Genomic DNA, 19,524 nt, shown 5'->3' on the forward strand with positions numbered 1-19,524 from the left:
ACCTCAACACTCTGCTCTCAGCAATAGACAGATCACCTAAGCAGAAAATCAACAAAGAAACAAGAGCTTTGAATGATATACTGGACCAGATAGACCTCATAGATATATACAGAATACTACACCCCAGAACAACAGAATATTCATTCTTTTTGAATGCACATGGAACTTTCTCCAGAATAGACCATATACTGGGTCACAAAACAGGTCTCAACCGATACCAAAAGACTGACATTATTCCCTGCATATTCTCAGACCACAATCCTTTGAAACTGGAACTAAATCACAAGGAAAAATTTGGAAGAAACTCAAACACTTGGTAACTAAGAACCATCCTGTTCAAGAATGATTGGGTAAACCAGGAAATTAAAAATCAGATTAAGCAATTTTTGGAGACCAGTGAGAATGAAAACACATCGGGTCAAAACCTATGGGACACTGAAAAGGCAGTCCTAAGAGTAAAATACATAGCCATCCAAGTCTCACTCAAAATAGAAAAATCTCTTAAAATGCAGTTTTTACATTCTCACCTCAAGAAGCTGGAGGTGGAACAGAAGAACAGACCTAACCCACACATGAGAAGGCAGTTGATCAAGATTAAAGCCGAGATCAATGAATTAGAAACCAGCAGACCAACGGAACTAGAAGCTGGTTCTTTTAAATAATAAATCAGATCAATAAGCCACTGGCCAGACTTATTCAAAAGAATAGAGAAAGGGCCCAAATTAATAAAATTATGAATGAAAGGGAAGAGATCACAACGAACACCAATGAAATAGGAAGGATCATTAGAAACTTTTATCAACAGCTTTATACCGATAAATTAAACAACCTGGAAGAAATGGATGCCTTCCTGGAAACAGATAAACTACCAAGACTGAAACAGGAAGAAACTGATTATTTAAACAGACCGATTAATTATGAAGAGGTTGAAGCAGTGATCAAAAACCTCCCCAGAAACAAGAGTCCAGGGCCTGACGGATTCCCCGGGGAATTCTACCAAACATTCAAAGCAGAAATAATACCTATTCTCCTGAAGCTGTTTCAAAAAATAGAAACAGAAGGAAGACCACCAAACTCATTCTATGAGGCCAGTATTACCTTGATCCCCAAACCAGGCAAAGACCCCATCAAAAAGGAGAATTACAGACCGATATCCCTGATGTATATGGACGCCAAAATTCTCAACAGGATCCTAGCTAATAGGATCCAACAGTACATTAAAAGGATTCTCCATCATGACTAAGTGGGATTCATCCTTGGGATGCAAGGGTGGTTCAACATTCATGAGTCGATCAGTGTGATAGATCATATCAACAAGAAAAGAGTCAAGAACCTTATGATCCTCTCAATTGATGCATAAAAAGCATTTGACAAAATACAGCATCCTTTCCTGATTAAAACCCTTCAGAGCGTAGGGAGAGAGGGTACATTCCTCAATTTCATAAAAACCATCTATGAAAAGCCTACAGCGAATATCATTCACAATGGGGAAAAGTGAAAGCCTTTCCCTTAAGATCAGGAACACAACAAAGATGCCCACTCTCGGCATTATTGTTCAACATAGTACTAGAAGTCCTTGCAACAGCAATCAGACAACAAAAAGGGATAAAAGGATCCAAATCGGCAAAGAAGAAGTCTAAATGTCTCTCTTCGCAGATGACATGATACTCTATATGGAAAACCCAAAAGACTTCGCCCCAAATTACTAGAACATATAGAGCAATTCAGTAATGTGGCGGGATACAAAATCAATGCTCAGAAATCAGTTGCATTTCTATACACAAACAATGAGACTGAAGAAAGAGAAATTAAGGAATCGATCCCATACAAAAATGGGATCATACATTATCTCGGAATCAACTTAACCAGAGACGTAAAGGATCTATATTCTAGAAACTACAAATCACTCTTGAAAGACATTGAAGAAGACACAAAAAGATGGAAAAATATTCCATGCTCATGGATCAGAAGAATAAACATAGTTAAAATGTCTATGCTACCCAGAGCAATCTACACTTTCAATGCCATCCCAATCAAAATACCAATGACATTTTTCAAAGAACTGGAACAAACAGCCCTTAAATTTGTGTGGAACCAGAAAAGACCCCAAATTGCCAAGGAATTGTTGAAAAGGAAAAAACAAAGCTAACAGACACATGAAAAAATGTTCAAAATCACTAGCCATCAGGGAAATTCAAATCAAAACCACATTGAGATACCACCTTACGCCAGTTAGAATGGCAAAAATTGACAAGGCAGGAAACAACAAATGTTGGAGAGGATGTGGAGAAAGGGGATCTCTCTTACACTGTTGGTGGGAATGCAAGTTGGTACAGCCACTTTGGAAAACAGTGTGGAGGTCCCTTAAGAAGTTAAAAATTGAGCTACCCTATGATCCAGCAATTGCACTACTGGGTATTTACCCCAAAGATACAGATGTAGTGAAGAGAAGGGCCATAGGCACCCCAATGTTCATAGCAGCATTGTCCACAATAGCTAAATCGTGGAAGGAGCCGAGATGCCCTTCAATAGATGACTGGATTAAGATGTGGTCCATATATACAATGGAATATTAGTCAGCCACCAGAAAGAACGATTACCCCACATTTGCAGCAACATGGACGGAACTGGAGGAGATTATGCTAAGTGAAATAAGTCAAGCAGAGAAAGACAATTATCATATGGCTTCACTCATTTATGGAACATAAGAAATAGCAGGAAGATGGTAAGAGAAGGAAGGGAAGAATGAAGGGGAGTAAACAGAAGGGGGAATGAACCATGAGAGACTATGGACTCTGGGAAACAAACTGAGGGCTTCAGAGGGCAGGGGAATGGAGGATTGTGATATGCCAGTGATGGGTATTAAGGAGGGCACATATTGCATGGAGCACTAGGTGTTATAAGCAAATAATGAATCATGGAACATTACATCAAAAACTAAGGATGTTCTGTATGGTGACTAAAATAATATGTTACAAACTTATTTACAAAACAATAATAAGTAAATAAATAAATAAAAATAAAAAGACTTTTTTGGTTTTCCTAATGTATTTAAATTTTTTAAAAATGTTATTCTGAAGCAAATCTTTAATCAAAGTATAACTTCATGCCCATACCAAACATTAAATATCTACATGAAATTATATAATTATTTTGTAATGGCCTCTCTTTGTGATACTTAAAGTCTCAAGTTAGCCTTTCTCTGCCACACAGGAATATCATGTATACTAAGAAAATACAAACTTTTAACTTCGTTGTGTGAAAATAATTAATAGAAATAAGATTTTCATGTCAAGTGATTTTTGTTCATCTGCAGTTTTAGATTATTCAGGTCAATGCTCCCAGTTTGAGAATTAAATTTCTTACACTTATTTCAAGAAATACTCAGTTCATTTGGTTATAAACTTTCAGCTTCTATAAACACCTCTAATATGTGAGAAGGGTTTAAGATGAAAAAAATTCCCATCCTACTAGAGAGAAAGAGAAATTCATTCATATTCCTTTTACTACCCTCTTGTCTCTGAGGATAGTTGTGTCATAGCCCAATGTATTTATTAAAGTATTATATACTTCTGTAAAAGTCTGCTATAGGTAGATATCCACAATACACCAAAAGTTTTAAAAATAAATAAGTTTTGCTCATACAAAACAAATGTAAAACTAGAACTGTTACTGTGTTGAAAGAACTCTTTTTCCCCAAACTAGAAACGAGTAAGTTTCTTAATCACTATTAAAAGTAAAAACATAAAATAAAATTTTAAAAAGTATGTAGAAAGGAAAAAAATCAGGTAAGTATAATATTAAAAAGCCTAGAAAAAGAACAACAAAATGAACCAAAAGACATAACTTAATATATATAAAATTAGACTGCTAAACCCAATTATGAATGCAATGTTAAAGAAAAAATCTTATTGGGGCGCCTGGGTGGCACAGCAGTTAAGCGTCTGCCTTCGGCTCAGGGCGTGATCCCGGCGTTATGGGATCGAGCCCCACATCAGGCTCCTCCGCTATGAGCCTGCTTCTTCCTCTCCCACTCCCCCTGCTTGTGTTCCCTCTCTCGCTGGCTGTCTCTATCTCTGTCGAATAAATAAATAAAATCTTTAAAAAAAAAAATCTTATTGATAATACCAACTAACCCATTAAACATCTTCCAATAAAATAACCAAAAAGAGTTAAGACCTGGATGAAGAAAACTATTGGTCATACATGACTGCAATTTTTAAAATACCTATATTTCATGATTTATAGAGTTTTTTTGTTCTTATAGTACATCTTTTTATGAATAATCAAATAAAACAAGTATATATAAATATTTTTAAACATTTCAGGGATTAATAGCATTATAGCTTAGTTGTCTTACATTTAGAACAAAGTATGATGAAAATCTTTTAACTAATGATAATCATATAAAATTGAAACTTATAAACTGAACTCAACTCCAAAGGGCCTACGCAGATCCTTCCATGAAAATTAATCTCTTTGTCCCTGATTCTATCATTCAACCTCTTCATAACACTATTATAGCACCCTTACCATGCATAGAAATTCAAGCCCTAGCACAGTGTTTTGCATATATTTAAGTACTCAATAACTATTTGTGAATTTGAGAATATTCCTTCATTGCAAAGTAATGCAGTGTATAGAGTGTTGAGCTATTATAGTAAAGTGAGCCATTCTATTCAATGAAACTTTCATTTATTTTCTCTTACTAAAATTTATAAGTCAAATTAGAGATAATATGACAAAAATAATACTATTACAGTCTAAATCATAATTTTTATTAACATACTTAAGTCTACTGATGCTACAAATTGTAGTAATAAAAATAATAGTAATAACGGCAATAGCATTCTAGAGTTAACATTTGCCAAAAACACATATTATTTCTTACGTAAAGTACCTCATTTAAGCCTCACAATAAATTAAATTAGTCACATAATTTTTAAGTGAGGAAACTGAGACAATAAGAGGTTAAATAATTACCCAAGGTGACAGTGGCATTGCCTGGATGTGGACCCAAGCAGTATGATTCCAAAGCCCAAGCTGTTTACAATGTTATACTCTTCCATAGCTACAAAGATTGATAGATAGATGATAGATACATAGATAGATAGATAGATAGATAGATAGATAGATAGATAGATAGATGCTCCAGAGCAAATTTGTGTCAGAGAATTTTCTTGGTCATCAATGAGAAATAAAATAATTTTAATAATAAACCCCTTTTTAGAAAATTTTTGTTCCAAGTTCTTATTTAAACTCCAGTTAGTTAATATACAGAATAGAGTAGAATTTAATGATTCATCACTCAAATATAATACCCAATTCTCATCACAAGTGCCCTCTTTAATACCCATCACCCATTTAACCTATGCCCCACCTACCTCCCCTCCAGCAACCCTCAGTTTGTTCTCTATAGTTAAGAGTCTCTTTAATGGTTCCCGTCTCTCTTTTCTTTTTTTCCCCTATGTACATCTGTTTCATTTCTTAAATTCCACATATGAGAGAAGTCATATGGAATTTGTCATTCTCTGACTTATTTCACTTAGCATAATACACTCTAGCTTCATCCACATCCTTGCAAATGGCAAGATTTCATTCTTTTTCATGGCTGAATAATATTCTTCTGTGTGTGTGTGTGTGTGTGTGTGTGTGTGTGTGTGTGTGTATCAATCACATCTTCTTTATCCATTCAACAGTTTAAGACATTTGCGCTCTTTCCATAATTTAGATATTGTTGATAACGTTGCTATAAACATTGCGCATGCACCCCTTCAATTGAGTATTTTTGTATCTTTTGGGAAAATACCTAGTAGTGCAATTGCTGGATCGTGGGGTAGTTCTATTTTTAACTTTCTGAGGAACCCCCATCCTGTTTTTCAGAGTGGCTGCACCAGTTTGGATACCCACCAATAGTGTAAGAGGCTTCCCCTTTCTCCACATGCTCGCCAACATCTCTGATTACCTGTGTTGTTATTTTTAGCCTTTTTGACAGTTATTTTTTTTTTAAGATTTATTTATTTATTTCAGAGAGAGAGAGGGAGAGAGAGAGCAGGGGAAGGGGCAGAGTGAGAGAGAGAGAATCTCAAGCAGACTCCATGATGAGTGTGGAGCCCAACACAGGGCTCAATCTCATGACCCTGAGATCACGACCTAAGCCGAAACCAAGAGTCAGATGCTTAACTGACTGAGCAACCCAGGTACCCCCCCTGAGTTAGTAGTAAACCACTTTTAATAGATAATTGTAATAAAAGAATAGCTATGAATATGCCATAGTCTAAAAACAATCTGAGAGAAAATCTACAAGTACATTTATTAATATCAGTAACAATGTTAAATTGACGTTAGTAGACGAAATTTAAAAAATAATCTCCGAATCTGCAGTACCTCTAAAGCCTCACATTCAAATATAAATCTACTTCCTTCTTTCCCTTAATATCAGCAGACTTTGAATCTTAATAACTGTATCTACTAATGAAAAATGAACTTTTCTCAATAAGGTGAACTAAAAATAAAGAAACAGCAGTAAATTCATACTTCTCATTTTTTATAAATTGATTTTAGCCACAGCTGCATTAAAAATAATTCACCAGATGTGACGTATTGTTGATTTAGTGAGGTAGCTAATGTGGCCCTAAGAAATAAAAATGACTTTCATATATTACATCACCATAGAGAAGTCAGAGACAGCAAAATAATATCTTGCCAACTTTCAGAAACAAGGAAACTATAAGGAATTATTTAAAGCTCCATAAACTACCAGAGAATGTGCAGTAGTGAATAAGATAGGCATTCATCTTCCATCCCCTTTAATTTTCCATTGCATTATGCCTCAGCTTGCCAGATGTGTAATGTCAGCAACAAAAATGAATATGGAATAACTGAACTTAGTCTTAAACCTAGCAGAGAAGTATCATCCCCAAAGGAGTACATATTTCTAAAAGCACTTATGCCTATTGGAGTGATAAAACTTACCATTCTAATTTAAAACATTTTGTAGCTAATACAGTTATTCAAATGTTCCTTTTGCCTATGTTGGCAAAAAATTAATATTTTGATAATCCTCATGACATTGCATTTGGTAGTGGATTCTTAGATATGCACCAAAAACACAAGCAACAAAAAAATAAATAAATAAACTGGACTTCATCAAAATTGGAAACTTTTGTCTTTCAAAGGACACTATAAAGAAAGTGAAAAGGCAACTTACAGAGTGGGAGAAAATATTTGCAAAGTATATATCTGATAAGGGCTCCATATATGGAATATACAAAGAGCCCTTACAATTCAATGACAACATCAAACAATACAAATAAAAATGGGCAAAGGACTTAATAGATATTTCTCCAAAGATCTACAAATTGCCAAGACACACATGAAAAGGCACAGGAACCTGAACAAGTATCTGTACGTCCATTACTCACAATACCAACAGGTGGAAGGAAGCAAATCAGGTCCATTAATGGATGAATGGATAAACAAAATGCATATATGCACACAATAGAATATTACTTGGCCTTTAAAAGGAAGACACTCTGACACATGTTAGAACACGAAAGAAAGGTGAAGAAAATTATGCTAATAGAAAAAAGTCAGTCACTAAAGGACAAATACTGTACAATTCTACGTCTTTCAGGCTATCTAGAGAAATCATATTCATAGTGACAGAAAATAAAATGGTGGTTGCCAGGAGCTGGAGTAAGGGTAATGGGGAATTATTATTTAATGGGTACAGAAGTTTCAGTTTTGCAAGATGAGAAAAGTTACGGAGATGGATGGTAATGATGATTTCACAACAATGTAAATGTACCTAATGTCTTTGTGCTACACACATAAACATGGTAAAAATGGTAAATTTTATGTTATGTATGTTTTACCACAATCAAAAAAAAATAATAAATTGTTTTAAAATGGGCAAAGGACTTCAATAGACATTTTCCAAAGAACATATACAATGGCCAACAACTACATGAAAAAAATAGTTAACATCACTAGTCATTAGGGAAATGCAAATCAAAACCACAATGGGATATCATTTCATATACCCACAAGACAATTAAAATTTTTTAAAAATGGAATATAACAAGTGTTGGCAAGGATGTGCAGAAATGGGAATCCTCTACATTTCTGGTGGGAATGTAGAATGAGGCAGCCACTATGGAAAACAACTTGAACAATTGGGCAATTCCTCAAAAAGTTAAACATAGAATTACCACAATTCCTCTCCTAGTTTATGCACAAAAGAACTGAAAATCAGTATTCAAACAAAGACTTGTGCAGTAAGGTTCACAGCAGCATTATTCACAACACATAAGCAGTGTTAACATTCATATCTAGGCCAGGCCCTGGGCCAACTCTGTTTAAGTCTTCATTTTTTCATACCCAACAGTGGAGGCTTTTCTGTGGGTGCTGTATGGGCAACCTCTAAGCAGAAATAGATTAAAAACATAAGGGACAAGGACCAACCTAGAGATAAAAAAGGATTACTATAAAATTACAATTTAAAAGGACATTTTTAAAAGAAAACCTAAAAATTCCCTAAAAAGTAAGAGGAAAAAGCAGGAGGATAGAGAGGAAGATAGAGAAAAGTAGAGTTTAGTGAACAAAATAATGTGATGAGAATAGAACTATAAATGCTCTTTTAATGTACTTCAATTCCCTACGTGTGCCTCTATTATATATGATCTCATTTGATCTTTATCATTTCCCTTTTACATATGAGAACAATGCAGCACTGAGAGGTTGAGTGGTTATGGCCATATATGTGAACAGTAGCGGGCGGGGGGGGGGGGGCGGATTTCAGCCCAGGATTGATTCCAAACCCAAAAATATCTTATCTGATGTAAGGCATACACAAAACCTTTAATTATTTATTATATCTAAAGTCAAAACAATAACTTACTATTATTAAAAAACAAGCAGTGGTTATTTTTGAATAGTGAGACTACAGGCAATTTTTAACGTGTCTACATTTGCTAAATTTCCTATAATAAACATGTATTCATTTTGAAATAAGAAAAAAATTTTTTTCAGTATATCAGAGAATTGTTATAGTTCACATCACCCCTAGTAAATAAATTCTACCTTCTAAAAATATTGAAACTTAATAGAGGGCGCCTGGGTAGCTCAGTTGGTTAAACATCTGCCTTCAGCTCAGATCAGGATGCTGGGGTCCTGGGATCAAGTCCCTCATTGGGCTCCCTGCTCAGCGGGGAGTCTGCTTCACCCTCTCCCTCTGATCTTCCCCCCCTGCTAATAATGCTCTCTGTCAAATAAACAAATAAAATCTTAAAAAGAAAAAAAACTGAATGGAAAAAATTTTCTTTTATAAAAATATATTTTCCACCAAAGTTGTATCTTTCTCAATTTTCTTTTCTGTAGTAAAAATATATTGAAATAAAAGAAAATATACTTACCTGTGCACTGTCCTCCATTAGTCGGATCCCCATAATAACCTGGCATGCAGTCTTGACACTGCTTTCCTGTGGTAAGATTTTTACACTGTTCACACACATTATTATTGATGCAAGTGCTATGTCCATTACACTGGCAAGCTAAAGAAAAGAGTAAAAAATATTATAAATATCTATAAAACCATAGCAAGTATAATAGCTATTAAGACAAAGAATTTATTTTATAATTTTGAATGGTAGCAAAGTCTAAAGGACATTTCCCAAGTTTGTTTGTTTTTTTATGTATAACATATGTGGCTCAAAATATTAATGCAGGACAATATATTCAATAAATTGTGTTGAAATTTTGTCATATTTCTGTAAAATGTAAGGGAAGGAGATAAAGTAAAACATAACAGTTACAGCTAAAAAGGGAATACTTATTACTTATTTGTTTTTGAGAGAGAGGGCGCATATGAGCAGGGGTGAGGGGCAGAGGGCGAGGGAGAGAGAGAATCTTAAGCAGGCTCCATGCCCAGCACGGAGCCCAATACACAGCCCCATCTCACAACCTTGACATCATGACCTGAGACAAAATTGAGTTGGACACTTAAGTGACTGAACCACCCCGGCGCCCCAAAAAGGAATACTTTTTTAACACGTTCCTTAAAGATTCATGTGAATGTCTAGTAAGTTATAGAAACACAAGAATGAATAATATAGCTTTGGTAAAGAATGTTAAAATGCATCTTAATTATATTTACACATAATAACAAAGGATCAATGTAGAAAACTATGTGGCTATAGGTCGTTACTTCATAAAACTCCATGTATGATTAACAAAAATAGCATTTTTAAATTAATTTGCCTAAAAGTAAATTACCTTATCTTCTTTGGATAAGAAAAGCTTCAAAGCTTAATCAAAATTCTATTTGAATGTGAACTAAACAGAACCACATTTAAGGCATGAGACTTTTTTATGTGTTCATAATATAAGATTTAATAAGTTCTGGTATTAATTTTACAACAGAATTTCAGATGAGAGACAAAGTGCATATAAGAAAGCTCATGCCTTTCATACCTATTTGAAGCATAATGACTTAGTTTCATAACTGCTTGCCCAAACACCATCATCATTGCCACCCTCATAATCATTTTAAACATTATTACAACTAAGATAGCATTTAATTGAGCTTTCTCTTACTCAAGCCAGGGAAGCCAATATTCAATCAATTCGAATTGTTTGTGGCCAGCATCTATTCTGATTGGTCAGTGTACATATTGCATCAGTTTTAAAATATATAAATACCACCACCCTGCCAGATAGTATACCAGGTGGTAAACCTAAATTATATCATTTAATCCTCATGATTCTATATGGAAGGTACTACATTGGGGACCATTTCTAGATAAGCCTGGAATAAGTAACCACCCAAAGTCACACAGCTAATCAATGGCAGAAACAAACACACAATCAGAAAGTAAGAATAAAAAGACCAGACATTAAATACCATACCTCTCAAGAGACAAAACATGTAAATATCATTAGAATGACAACAATTTTGTTTTAAAATGTGTAAGTATGGGATGCCTGGGTGGCTCAGTTGGTTTAAGCATCTGACTGACTCTTGATTTCAGCTCAGGTCATGATCTCAAAGTCCTGAGATCCAGCCCAGCATCAGGCTCCATGCTCAGCAGGAGTTTTCTTTTCTCCCTCTCCCTCCCTCACCTTCTGCCCCTCCCCCTATTTGCTCTCTTGTGCGCTCTCTCTCTCTCTCTAAAATAAATACATGTTAAAAAAATAAAAATAGGGAGACAAACCATAAGATACCCTTAATCTTAGGAAACAGATCGAGGGTTGCTGGAGGAGAGAGGGGTGAAGGGGATCAGGTAACTGGGTGATGAACATTGGGGAGGGTATGTGTTGTAATGAGCACTGGGTATTATATAAAACTGATGAATCACAGACCTGTACCCCTGAAACAAATAATACATTATATGTTAATTAATTGAATTTAAATAAATAAAAACTAAAAATAATAAAGTTTAAAAAAAATAAAATGTGTAAGTATGCCTATGGAAAAGTTAATATTGGTTATCTTATTTTACATCATCAATTTTCTATAATAAATTCATATTACTTCTATAATAAGAAATAAGAAGAAGAACTATACTTTTTTTTAAACATTTGTTTAAAAGTGTAAGTTGTTGTTTCATAGAAGTTTTATTATGTGACACCACTAATTAATTCAGTCAGGTAAAACCAAAATTTATTGAGTGCCCACTACATATAAAGCATTACCCAAAAAATTTAAAATAAGAAATGGGTTTCTACATGTATTTTATGAATCTCCTGGTGACATATTTTCATCAGAAAAACAAATGCTTTAACTTCTGAATGAGATGTCTAAATTCAGCAATGACATCTAACATCCTCCTGTTAGCTTACCACTACAATAAGAAGGAAACTTGCCAGCAACTTACAGGAATTTGGGTACAGTGACAATGACACAAATAAAACTAGAAACTAGTAAACTACAATACCTCTGGAAATTAAAAGAGGAGCCCTGGTGTAATGCCAGTCACTGTCTCTTCCTGAAAATGAGAAGTTCAGAAGACAGTTCTGAGCCATAGGGGAATCGCAAAGCATATTATTGGCATGATGCCATACAGCTCATGGAGAGTGTGATACAGGGAAGTCTAATGTTTGAGGTAATGAATATACCACAGAAAAAGCTGATACAATTTAGACCTAACTGCAGGCAGAATTTTCCAGGGGGAAAAGGGGGGGGGGACATTGTCATAGTTTGTAACTAGCATGGTAACATTGGCAAAAGAGAAAGCATGTTACAGAAAATAAAACCCAGGTTAATGGCTAAAGCAAACACAGACAAGAAAAGGATACACAATAAGCCTATGATTATGTTTTATTCCCACTAGCATCAGGGTGCTGGAGCAATGAGTAATAGAAACTTGCATCTAATAGTTCTTCCAGGATACACTGTTACTTAAAAGGTTCTAATAACAACCTGGCTGAGGAACATGAATAAAACTAAAGAGAAGCTAATCCATATTGTTTTGTCTAAATTTAAAACCGGACCAGATGGTTCTTTATCTATGGATACACAAACAGACAAAAAAGGAAGGAAGGAAGGAAGGAAGGAAGGAAGGAAGGAAGGAAGGAAGGAAAGAAAGAAAGAAAGAAAGAAAGAAAGAGAGAAAGAGAAAGGGAAGGAAGGGAGGGAGGGAGGGAGGGAGGGAGGGAGGAAGGAAGGAAGGAAGGAAGGAAGGAAGGAAGGAAGGAAGGAAGGAAGGAAAGAGAAAGAAAACATTATGGAAAACTCAGCATTTGATATACAAACAAAGTGCACAGTTTTGAAGAATATGTACTCTCTAAAACAGATGTAAAACATTTAAAAATATCTGCTTGACATTCTCAACAAAATTTAAAAAATGTATACACAGAAAATTTACTCAAAACATTTTTTAACACATGCCCTATCTTAAAACAAAAGGGATTATCAGATGCTAGAAATCAGAGCTGGGATTCAATACAAGAATGTTGAAGAGAATTTTGAGGTAGTAGCAGAATTTCACTATACATAGGATGGACAAGCAGGAAGAAGGAGACATGGGTTTGAAAATCCAGCATAGCCAGCTGATATGACCTCTGGTATCCTCAAGGAAGACAGCTAAACTGAACCATATTCATAGTGCTTGAAGCCTTCAATTGCAGGCCCTATCTGTGGGGGGAAAAAAAGGTACTAAAGCACATCACAAGCCCAAGGTAGCTGAAAAGAACCTTAAGGACACTGCAGTATGTGTATGAAAGAGAAAAAGTTATTTGTGAGAACTTAAAGCCTATGCCAGACATAGATGTTGAGTGAAATTCACATTGTCCACATGGTAGAGAAACTCCAACATCAAACATTAATGTAAACTCTGTTCTATAATCAAGAAAAGCCTTGCATATACCTTGCGAAATCAGATGTAAATGGCCCCTTGAAATACTTCTAAAAACTCCGGTCATACAAATACAAGACAGAATATACACGGAGAAAAAAAAAAATTTTTTTTTTTTTCTGTAAAGGGCTAGATGGTAAATAATTTAGACTTTGTTAATGATATAATTTCTATCACAATTACTCACCTCTGCATTATAGTGCATTATAGTGCAAAAGCAACCACACACAATACATGAACAGTTGAGCATATCTGCATTCCAATAAAACTTAATTTACAAAAATAGGCAAGGGACCAGGTCTGGCCTTCAGGCCTTGCTTTGCAAACCTCTGACTTGGGGGAGGGTGGGGGCAAGCAAACAAACAAAAACACTTATAGAGTTAAACCTCAAAGAGAAAATTTACAAAGCATCAAAAAGAGGACTCAGAACAAAGAAAGAGATAATAAAAATAAGAACTGATAGCCAAAGAACAGGACTCACAGGAAAACTAGAAGACAATGAAAATATTCAAAATAATTAAAAACAGAGAAAAATAAAACTATGCTTAAACAAGTACAAGTAGGTATGATGACAATTTCTGATCAAATAGAGAATAGTAAAAACAGAAATTTTTAAAAAGTGAATGAATATTAATGAGTAGAATAATAACTAAAATAAAAAATACAATAGAGGGACTCAACAGTAGATTAATACTGGCAGGAGAAACAATTAATAGGTCAATAGAAACTATGTACGTACAGAAAGAAAAAACAGTGAAGAAAAGTGAACAAAACCTCAGATAAATGTGGGAAACCGTCAAGTACTCAAGCCTACGTGTAATGGGAGTGTTGAAAGGATAAGAGACAGAGGAGGTTAAAATTTACTTGAAGAAATAATTCTGAAAACTTCCCTAATTTAATAAAAATGTTATCTACATATTCAAGAAGCATAACTCTAAGTACAAAACACATGAAGAGATTGACAGACACATTATAATAAAAATGATAAAAAACCAAAAACAAGGAGAAAATCTTGAAAGTAGCAAAAGAAAATATGACTTCTCACAAAGAAGCCCAATAAGATTAACAAATGACTTTTAATCAGGAGCAGTGGAGGCCAGCAGGCACTGGATAATATATTTAAAGTTGTCAAAGAAAAACTGCCAACCAAACATTTCATATAAGAAAAGTTACTTTCAAAAAATTTAAATGAAATAAAGACATTCACAGATAAACAAAAACTGACAGAATTTGTTGCTAGCATATTTACCTTATAAGGAATACTATAGGAAGTTCTTTAGTGGGAAACTACATGATCCCAAACAGTAATTCAACCCCACACAATACAATAAAGAGCGTGGGTAACAGTAATTACACCATTATAAAAGACAGTAAAAGGATATATTTTGTCTCCTTTCTTATGTTACCTAATTTTTAAATTATATTTTAAAAGACATAATGATATTGTTGGCTTATAACATAAAAATATATTTCCCAATAAGAGCACAAAGGAAGTGGGTGGAACAAAATCTATATTGCACAACAGACATGACATGGTTTTAACAGATGGTGACTTGAATGCACAGGACTGAATGAAGAAAACCGTAATTCGTAAATGTAAAAAATTAATATAATGAAAGCTATAAATATATATTCACCCTCCTTCCTTCTCTCAGAGTCTTTAAAAGACAAAATTTATAAAGTATTAACTATAAAACTGTATTGTTGGGCTTGCAACATATATGGATGTAATCAATATAACAATTCCAAAAAAGAAGAAAGAATAGACCTATATGAGTAACATTATTTTATCTCATTGAAATTAAGTTATTATGAACCTGAAGCACGTGTTAATAGGCTAAGTTGTATATGGCAAACATGGGAGCAACCACTAAGGAAATAACTCAAAAATATAGTGGAAAAATCATTAAATAAATTTAAATGCGACATTAGAAAATATCCACTTACCACTAAATAAATAAATAAATAAGCAAGCAAAGGAACAAAAATGTCATGAGACATATAGGGAAAAAAGTACAGTAGCACACATAAATACAATTATATCAATAATAACATTAAACATGAATGTAGTAAACAAAAGGCAGAGATTGACAGACAGACTGGATTAAAATTAAGATCTAATTATGTACTGTGTATAGGTGACACATAAAGATACAAATATATTTAAAGTGAGTAAATGAAAAAAGATATAAAAACGGCAACCATAAGAAAGCTACAGTAGCTCTACAAATTTCAGATAGACTTTTAAAAATTTTACTAGAGATAAAGAGGGACATTTTGTAACAATAAAGGACAATCCATGAAGAACATATAAAAAGTATAAATATACATGCACCTAATAACAGATCTCAAAATGCATGAAGAAACACTGACAGAAATTAAAATATAAATATACAATTCAACAATAATAGTTGGAGGCTTTACTACTTTCAACAATGAATATATCAACTAGAAAGAAGATCATCAGGGAAGAGAAGACTTGAACAACACTATAAACCAACTAGACCAAACAAACATAAATAGAAGATGCACACAACAGCAGCAGAATATACATTCTTCTAAAGTGCACCAAAACATTCTCCATGATACACTACATACTAGGTCATAAAACAGACCTCAAAAAATTTAAAAGAACTGAAGTCCAGGCACCTAGGTAGCTCAGATGGTTAAACGACCAACTCTTGGTTTCAGCTTAGGTCATGTCTAAGGGTCATGGGATCAAGCCTCCAGTCAGGCTCCACACTCAGTGTGGAGTTGGCTTGGGATTCTCTCTTTCTCCCTCTGCCCCTCTCCCCTTCTGTCTCTAATATAAATAAATAAATTCTTTTTAAAAAAATAAAAGTAAAAAATAATAAAAGAACTGAAGTAATTAAAGTATGTTCTCTGAAGACAATAAAATGAAATTGGAAATCAATAACAGAAAAAAGTCTGAGAAAATCATGAATATGTGGAAATTAAGCAACACATTCCTAAATAACCAATGAGTCAAAGAGCAAAACATAAGGAAATTAAAAATTACTCTCAGGCAAATGAAAATGAAAACATAACATACCAAAACCTACAGGATGCTGTAAAAACACTGCTCACAAAGAAATTTATAGCTATAAAAGCCTACATTAAAAAAGAAAAAAAAAGCCTCAAATCAACCTAAATTTTCACCATAACGAAATAAACAATCTAAACTCAAAGCAACCAAAAGAAAGGAAATCATGAAGATTAGAGGGAAAATAAATGAAATACAGAGCAAGAAAACAATAGGGACACCAGGGTGGCTCAGTCAGTTAAGTATCTGCCTTTGGCTCAGGTCATGATCCCAAGATCCTGGGATCGAGCCCCACTTCAGGTTCCCTGCTCAGCAGGAAGTGTGCTTCTCCCTCCCCTTCACCCTCTGTCCCTTTCCCTGCTCATGCTCACTCTCTTTCTTTCTCTCTTGCTCTCAAAAAAAAAATAAAATTAAAAAAAAAAAGAATAAAGAAAATCAATAAAGCCAGAAGTTTGTTCCTTGTAATAATCAACAAAACTGACATAACTTCAGCTAGACTGACCAAGAAATAAGAAAGAAAAGACACAGATTATTAAAATTGGGAATGGAAGAGGAGACATACTACTGACAAAAGGTAGGAAAGAAGAATTATAAAAAAAATGAACAACTGTATCACAACAAATTAGATAACTCAGATAAAATGAACAAATTCTTGGAATGATACTAACAATCAAGAAGAAACAGAAAATATGAATAAAGTCAAACAATAAAGAGATATGGGGTTCCACTTAGGGAATGAATTAGTTAAGGGGATGAAAGGTGCAGCACAGAGAATAAAGTCAATGATACTGGTTGAGCACTGTATGGTGTCAAATGGTAGCTACACTTCTGGGGAATACATACAGTATAGTGTATAGAGTTATTAAGTCACTACATTGTGCACCTGAAGCTACTGTAACATTGTATGTCAACTACACTTCAAAATAGATGATAGATAGATAGATAGATAGATAGATAGATAGATAGAGTTAACAATCAACAAATTACCAGCAAAATATAGCCCAAGATCAGCTGGCTTCATGAATTCTGTGAAATGGTTAAAGAACAATCAACACTGATTATTTCAGAACATTTCCATAATAGAGAAGCAAAGGGAAAACTTCCTAACTCATTCTATGAGACCACTACTAACCCATACAAAAACCAAACTCATCACAAAAAAAGACAACAGTCCAATATCACTTGTGTTTATAGGTGTAAAATCCCCCCAAAATACTAGCAAACTGAATCCACTAGCATGAAAAAGGATTACATATCATGACAAAGCAGAATTTATCCCAGAAATTCAAGATTGTCTAAACACATTTAAAAAAAAAAATCAAGTAGATAGAGAAAGAGGGGGAAAAATACGATCATCTCAATACATGGAAAATATGCAACAAACTGGAAAAAGAATGGAATTGCCTCTACCTGATAAAGGGCATATGAAACATACATAACTAACATCATATTCAATGGTGAAAGACTGAAAGTTTTCCTTTTAATATCAGGAACAAGATAATAATGTTTTCTCTTGTCACTTCTATTCATCATTGTTCTGGAGGTTCTGGATAGGGCAATTAGGCAGGAAAAGAAATGAAAGGCATCCAGATTTTAAAAGAATGTTTAAAACTAAGTCAAATTTGCAGGTGACATGATCTTACATATAGAAAACTCTAGGGATCTACAAAAAAAAAATATTTTAGCTAATAAATGAGTTCAGCAATATGGTAGAATAAAAGATCAATTATAGAGAAATCAGTTTCATTGAATTTCTATAAACTTACAATGAACAATTCAAAAAGAAAATTAAGAAAACAATTCCATTGACAGTAGCATCAGAAAGAATAAAGTACTTGGGAGTATATTTAACCAAAGAAATGTTAAGACCTGTACTTTGAAAACTACAAAACACTGTTGAAAGAAATTAGTTGAAAGACCTTCTATTCACAGATTGTTAGACTTAATATTAAAATAGCAATTCATCCCAATTGATCTGCAAATTAAATGCAGTATCTACCAAATTCCAAAAGACTTTTTTTATAGGAACAGACAAGCAGATCCTAAAATTCATAAGAAGTTACAAAGAATCCCAACTAGCCAAAACAATCTTGAAAAAAAGAACAAAGAGTATTGCTGACACTTCCCAATTTCAAGACCTACTACAAAGTTATAGCAATCAAACTAGTGTAGCATTAGCATAAGGAGAGACATGTAGACCAATAAAATAGCATTAGGTTCAGAAATAATCCCATACATCTATAGTTTACTGATTTTCAACAAGGGTGCCAAGACTATTAAATGGGGAAAGAACAGTCTTAAAAAACGGTGTTGGGATAACTTGATATTGACATGTGAAAGATCAAATCTGGACCTGTACCTCATGCCATTTATAAAAAAGGAACTCCAAATGGATCAAAGATCTAAATGTAAGAGCTATATTATAAAAATGTTAGAAGGAAAGTGTAAATCTTCATGATTTTGAATTAGACAACAGTTTCTTAGATGTGACACCAAAAGCAAAAGCAGCCAATATTTAAAAAACATATATTGGACATCATCAAAATAAAAAATCTTTGTTCCTCAAAAAAAACAAAACAAAACAAAAAACAAAAAACACCATCAGAAAGTGAAGAGACATCCCACAGAATAGGAGAAAATATTTAAGAATCATATCTCTCATAAGGATCTAATACCCAGAATACATAAGTAACTCTTAAGATACTATAATTTAAAAAATGAAAATAGGTAAAGGATTTGAATAGGGATTTTCCAAAGAAGATATATGAATGGCTAATAAGCCCATGAAAAGAGCATCATTAGTCATAAGGGAAATGCACATCAAACCCACAATGCGCTACTACTTAATATCCACTAGGATAGTAATAATCAAAATAATGGATAAAAAACTAGTGTTGGTGAGGACAGAATAAATAGAACCCTCAAATATTGCTGGTGGTAATGTAAAAAACTGGTGAAGTATCTCTAAAAAATAACCTTAAAAGCTTAAATACAGATTTATCATATGACTAAAAATTCCTCTCCTATGTATATACCAAAAAAATTAAAATATGTCTATATGAAAATGTTCACAGCAGCATTATTCCTAATAGCAAAAGTATGGAAATAAGCCAAAGACCCATCAAC

General features: G+C 33.8%; 1 protein-coding gene across 6 annotated transcripts in view; it reads right to left on the reverse strand.

Annotated features, from left to right (window-relative positions):
- Window positions 1-19,524, reverse strand: part of ATRNL1 (attractin like 1) — a 746,554-nt gene that overhangs the window by 525,656 nt on the left and 201,374 nt on the right. For 4 of the 6 annotated variants that reach the window (XM_026494203.4, XM_026494204.4, XM_057308391.1 and 1 more), the window contains one exon: window positions 9,417-9,554. In XM_026494203.4, the coding sequence (XP_026349988.2) occupies window positions 9,417-9,554 (138 nt within the window). Of the gene's footprint in view, window positions 1-9,416; window positions 9,555-19,524 lie in introns of those variants that run through there. The other 2 variants (XM_057308392.1, XM_057308393.1) reach the window with 1 other exon arrangement.

The sequence above is a fragment of the Ursus arctos genome, unplaced genomic scaffold, assembly GCF_023065955.2.
Source record: "Ursus arctos isolate Adak ecotype North America unplaced genomic scaffold, UrsArc2.0 scaffold_7, whole genome shotgun sequence".
In the NCBI taxonomy this organism is placed as follows: domain Eukaryota; kingdom Metazoa; phylum Chordata; class Mammalia; order Carnivora; family Ursidae; genus Ursus; species Ursus arctos.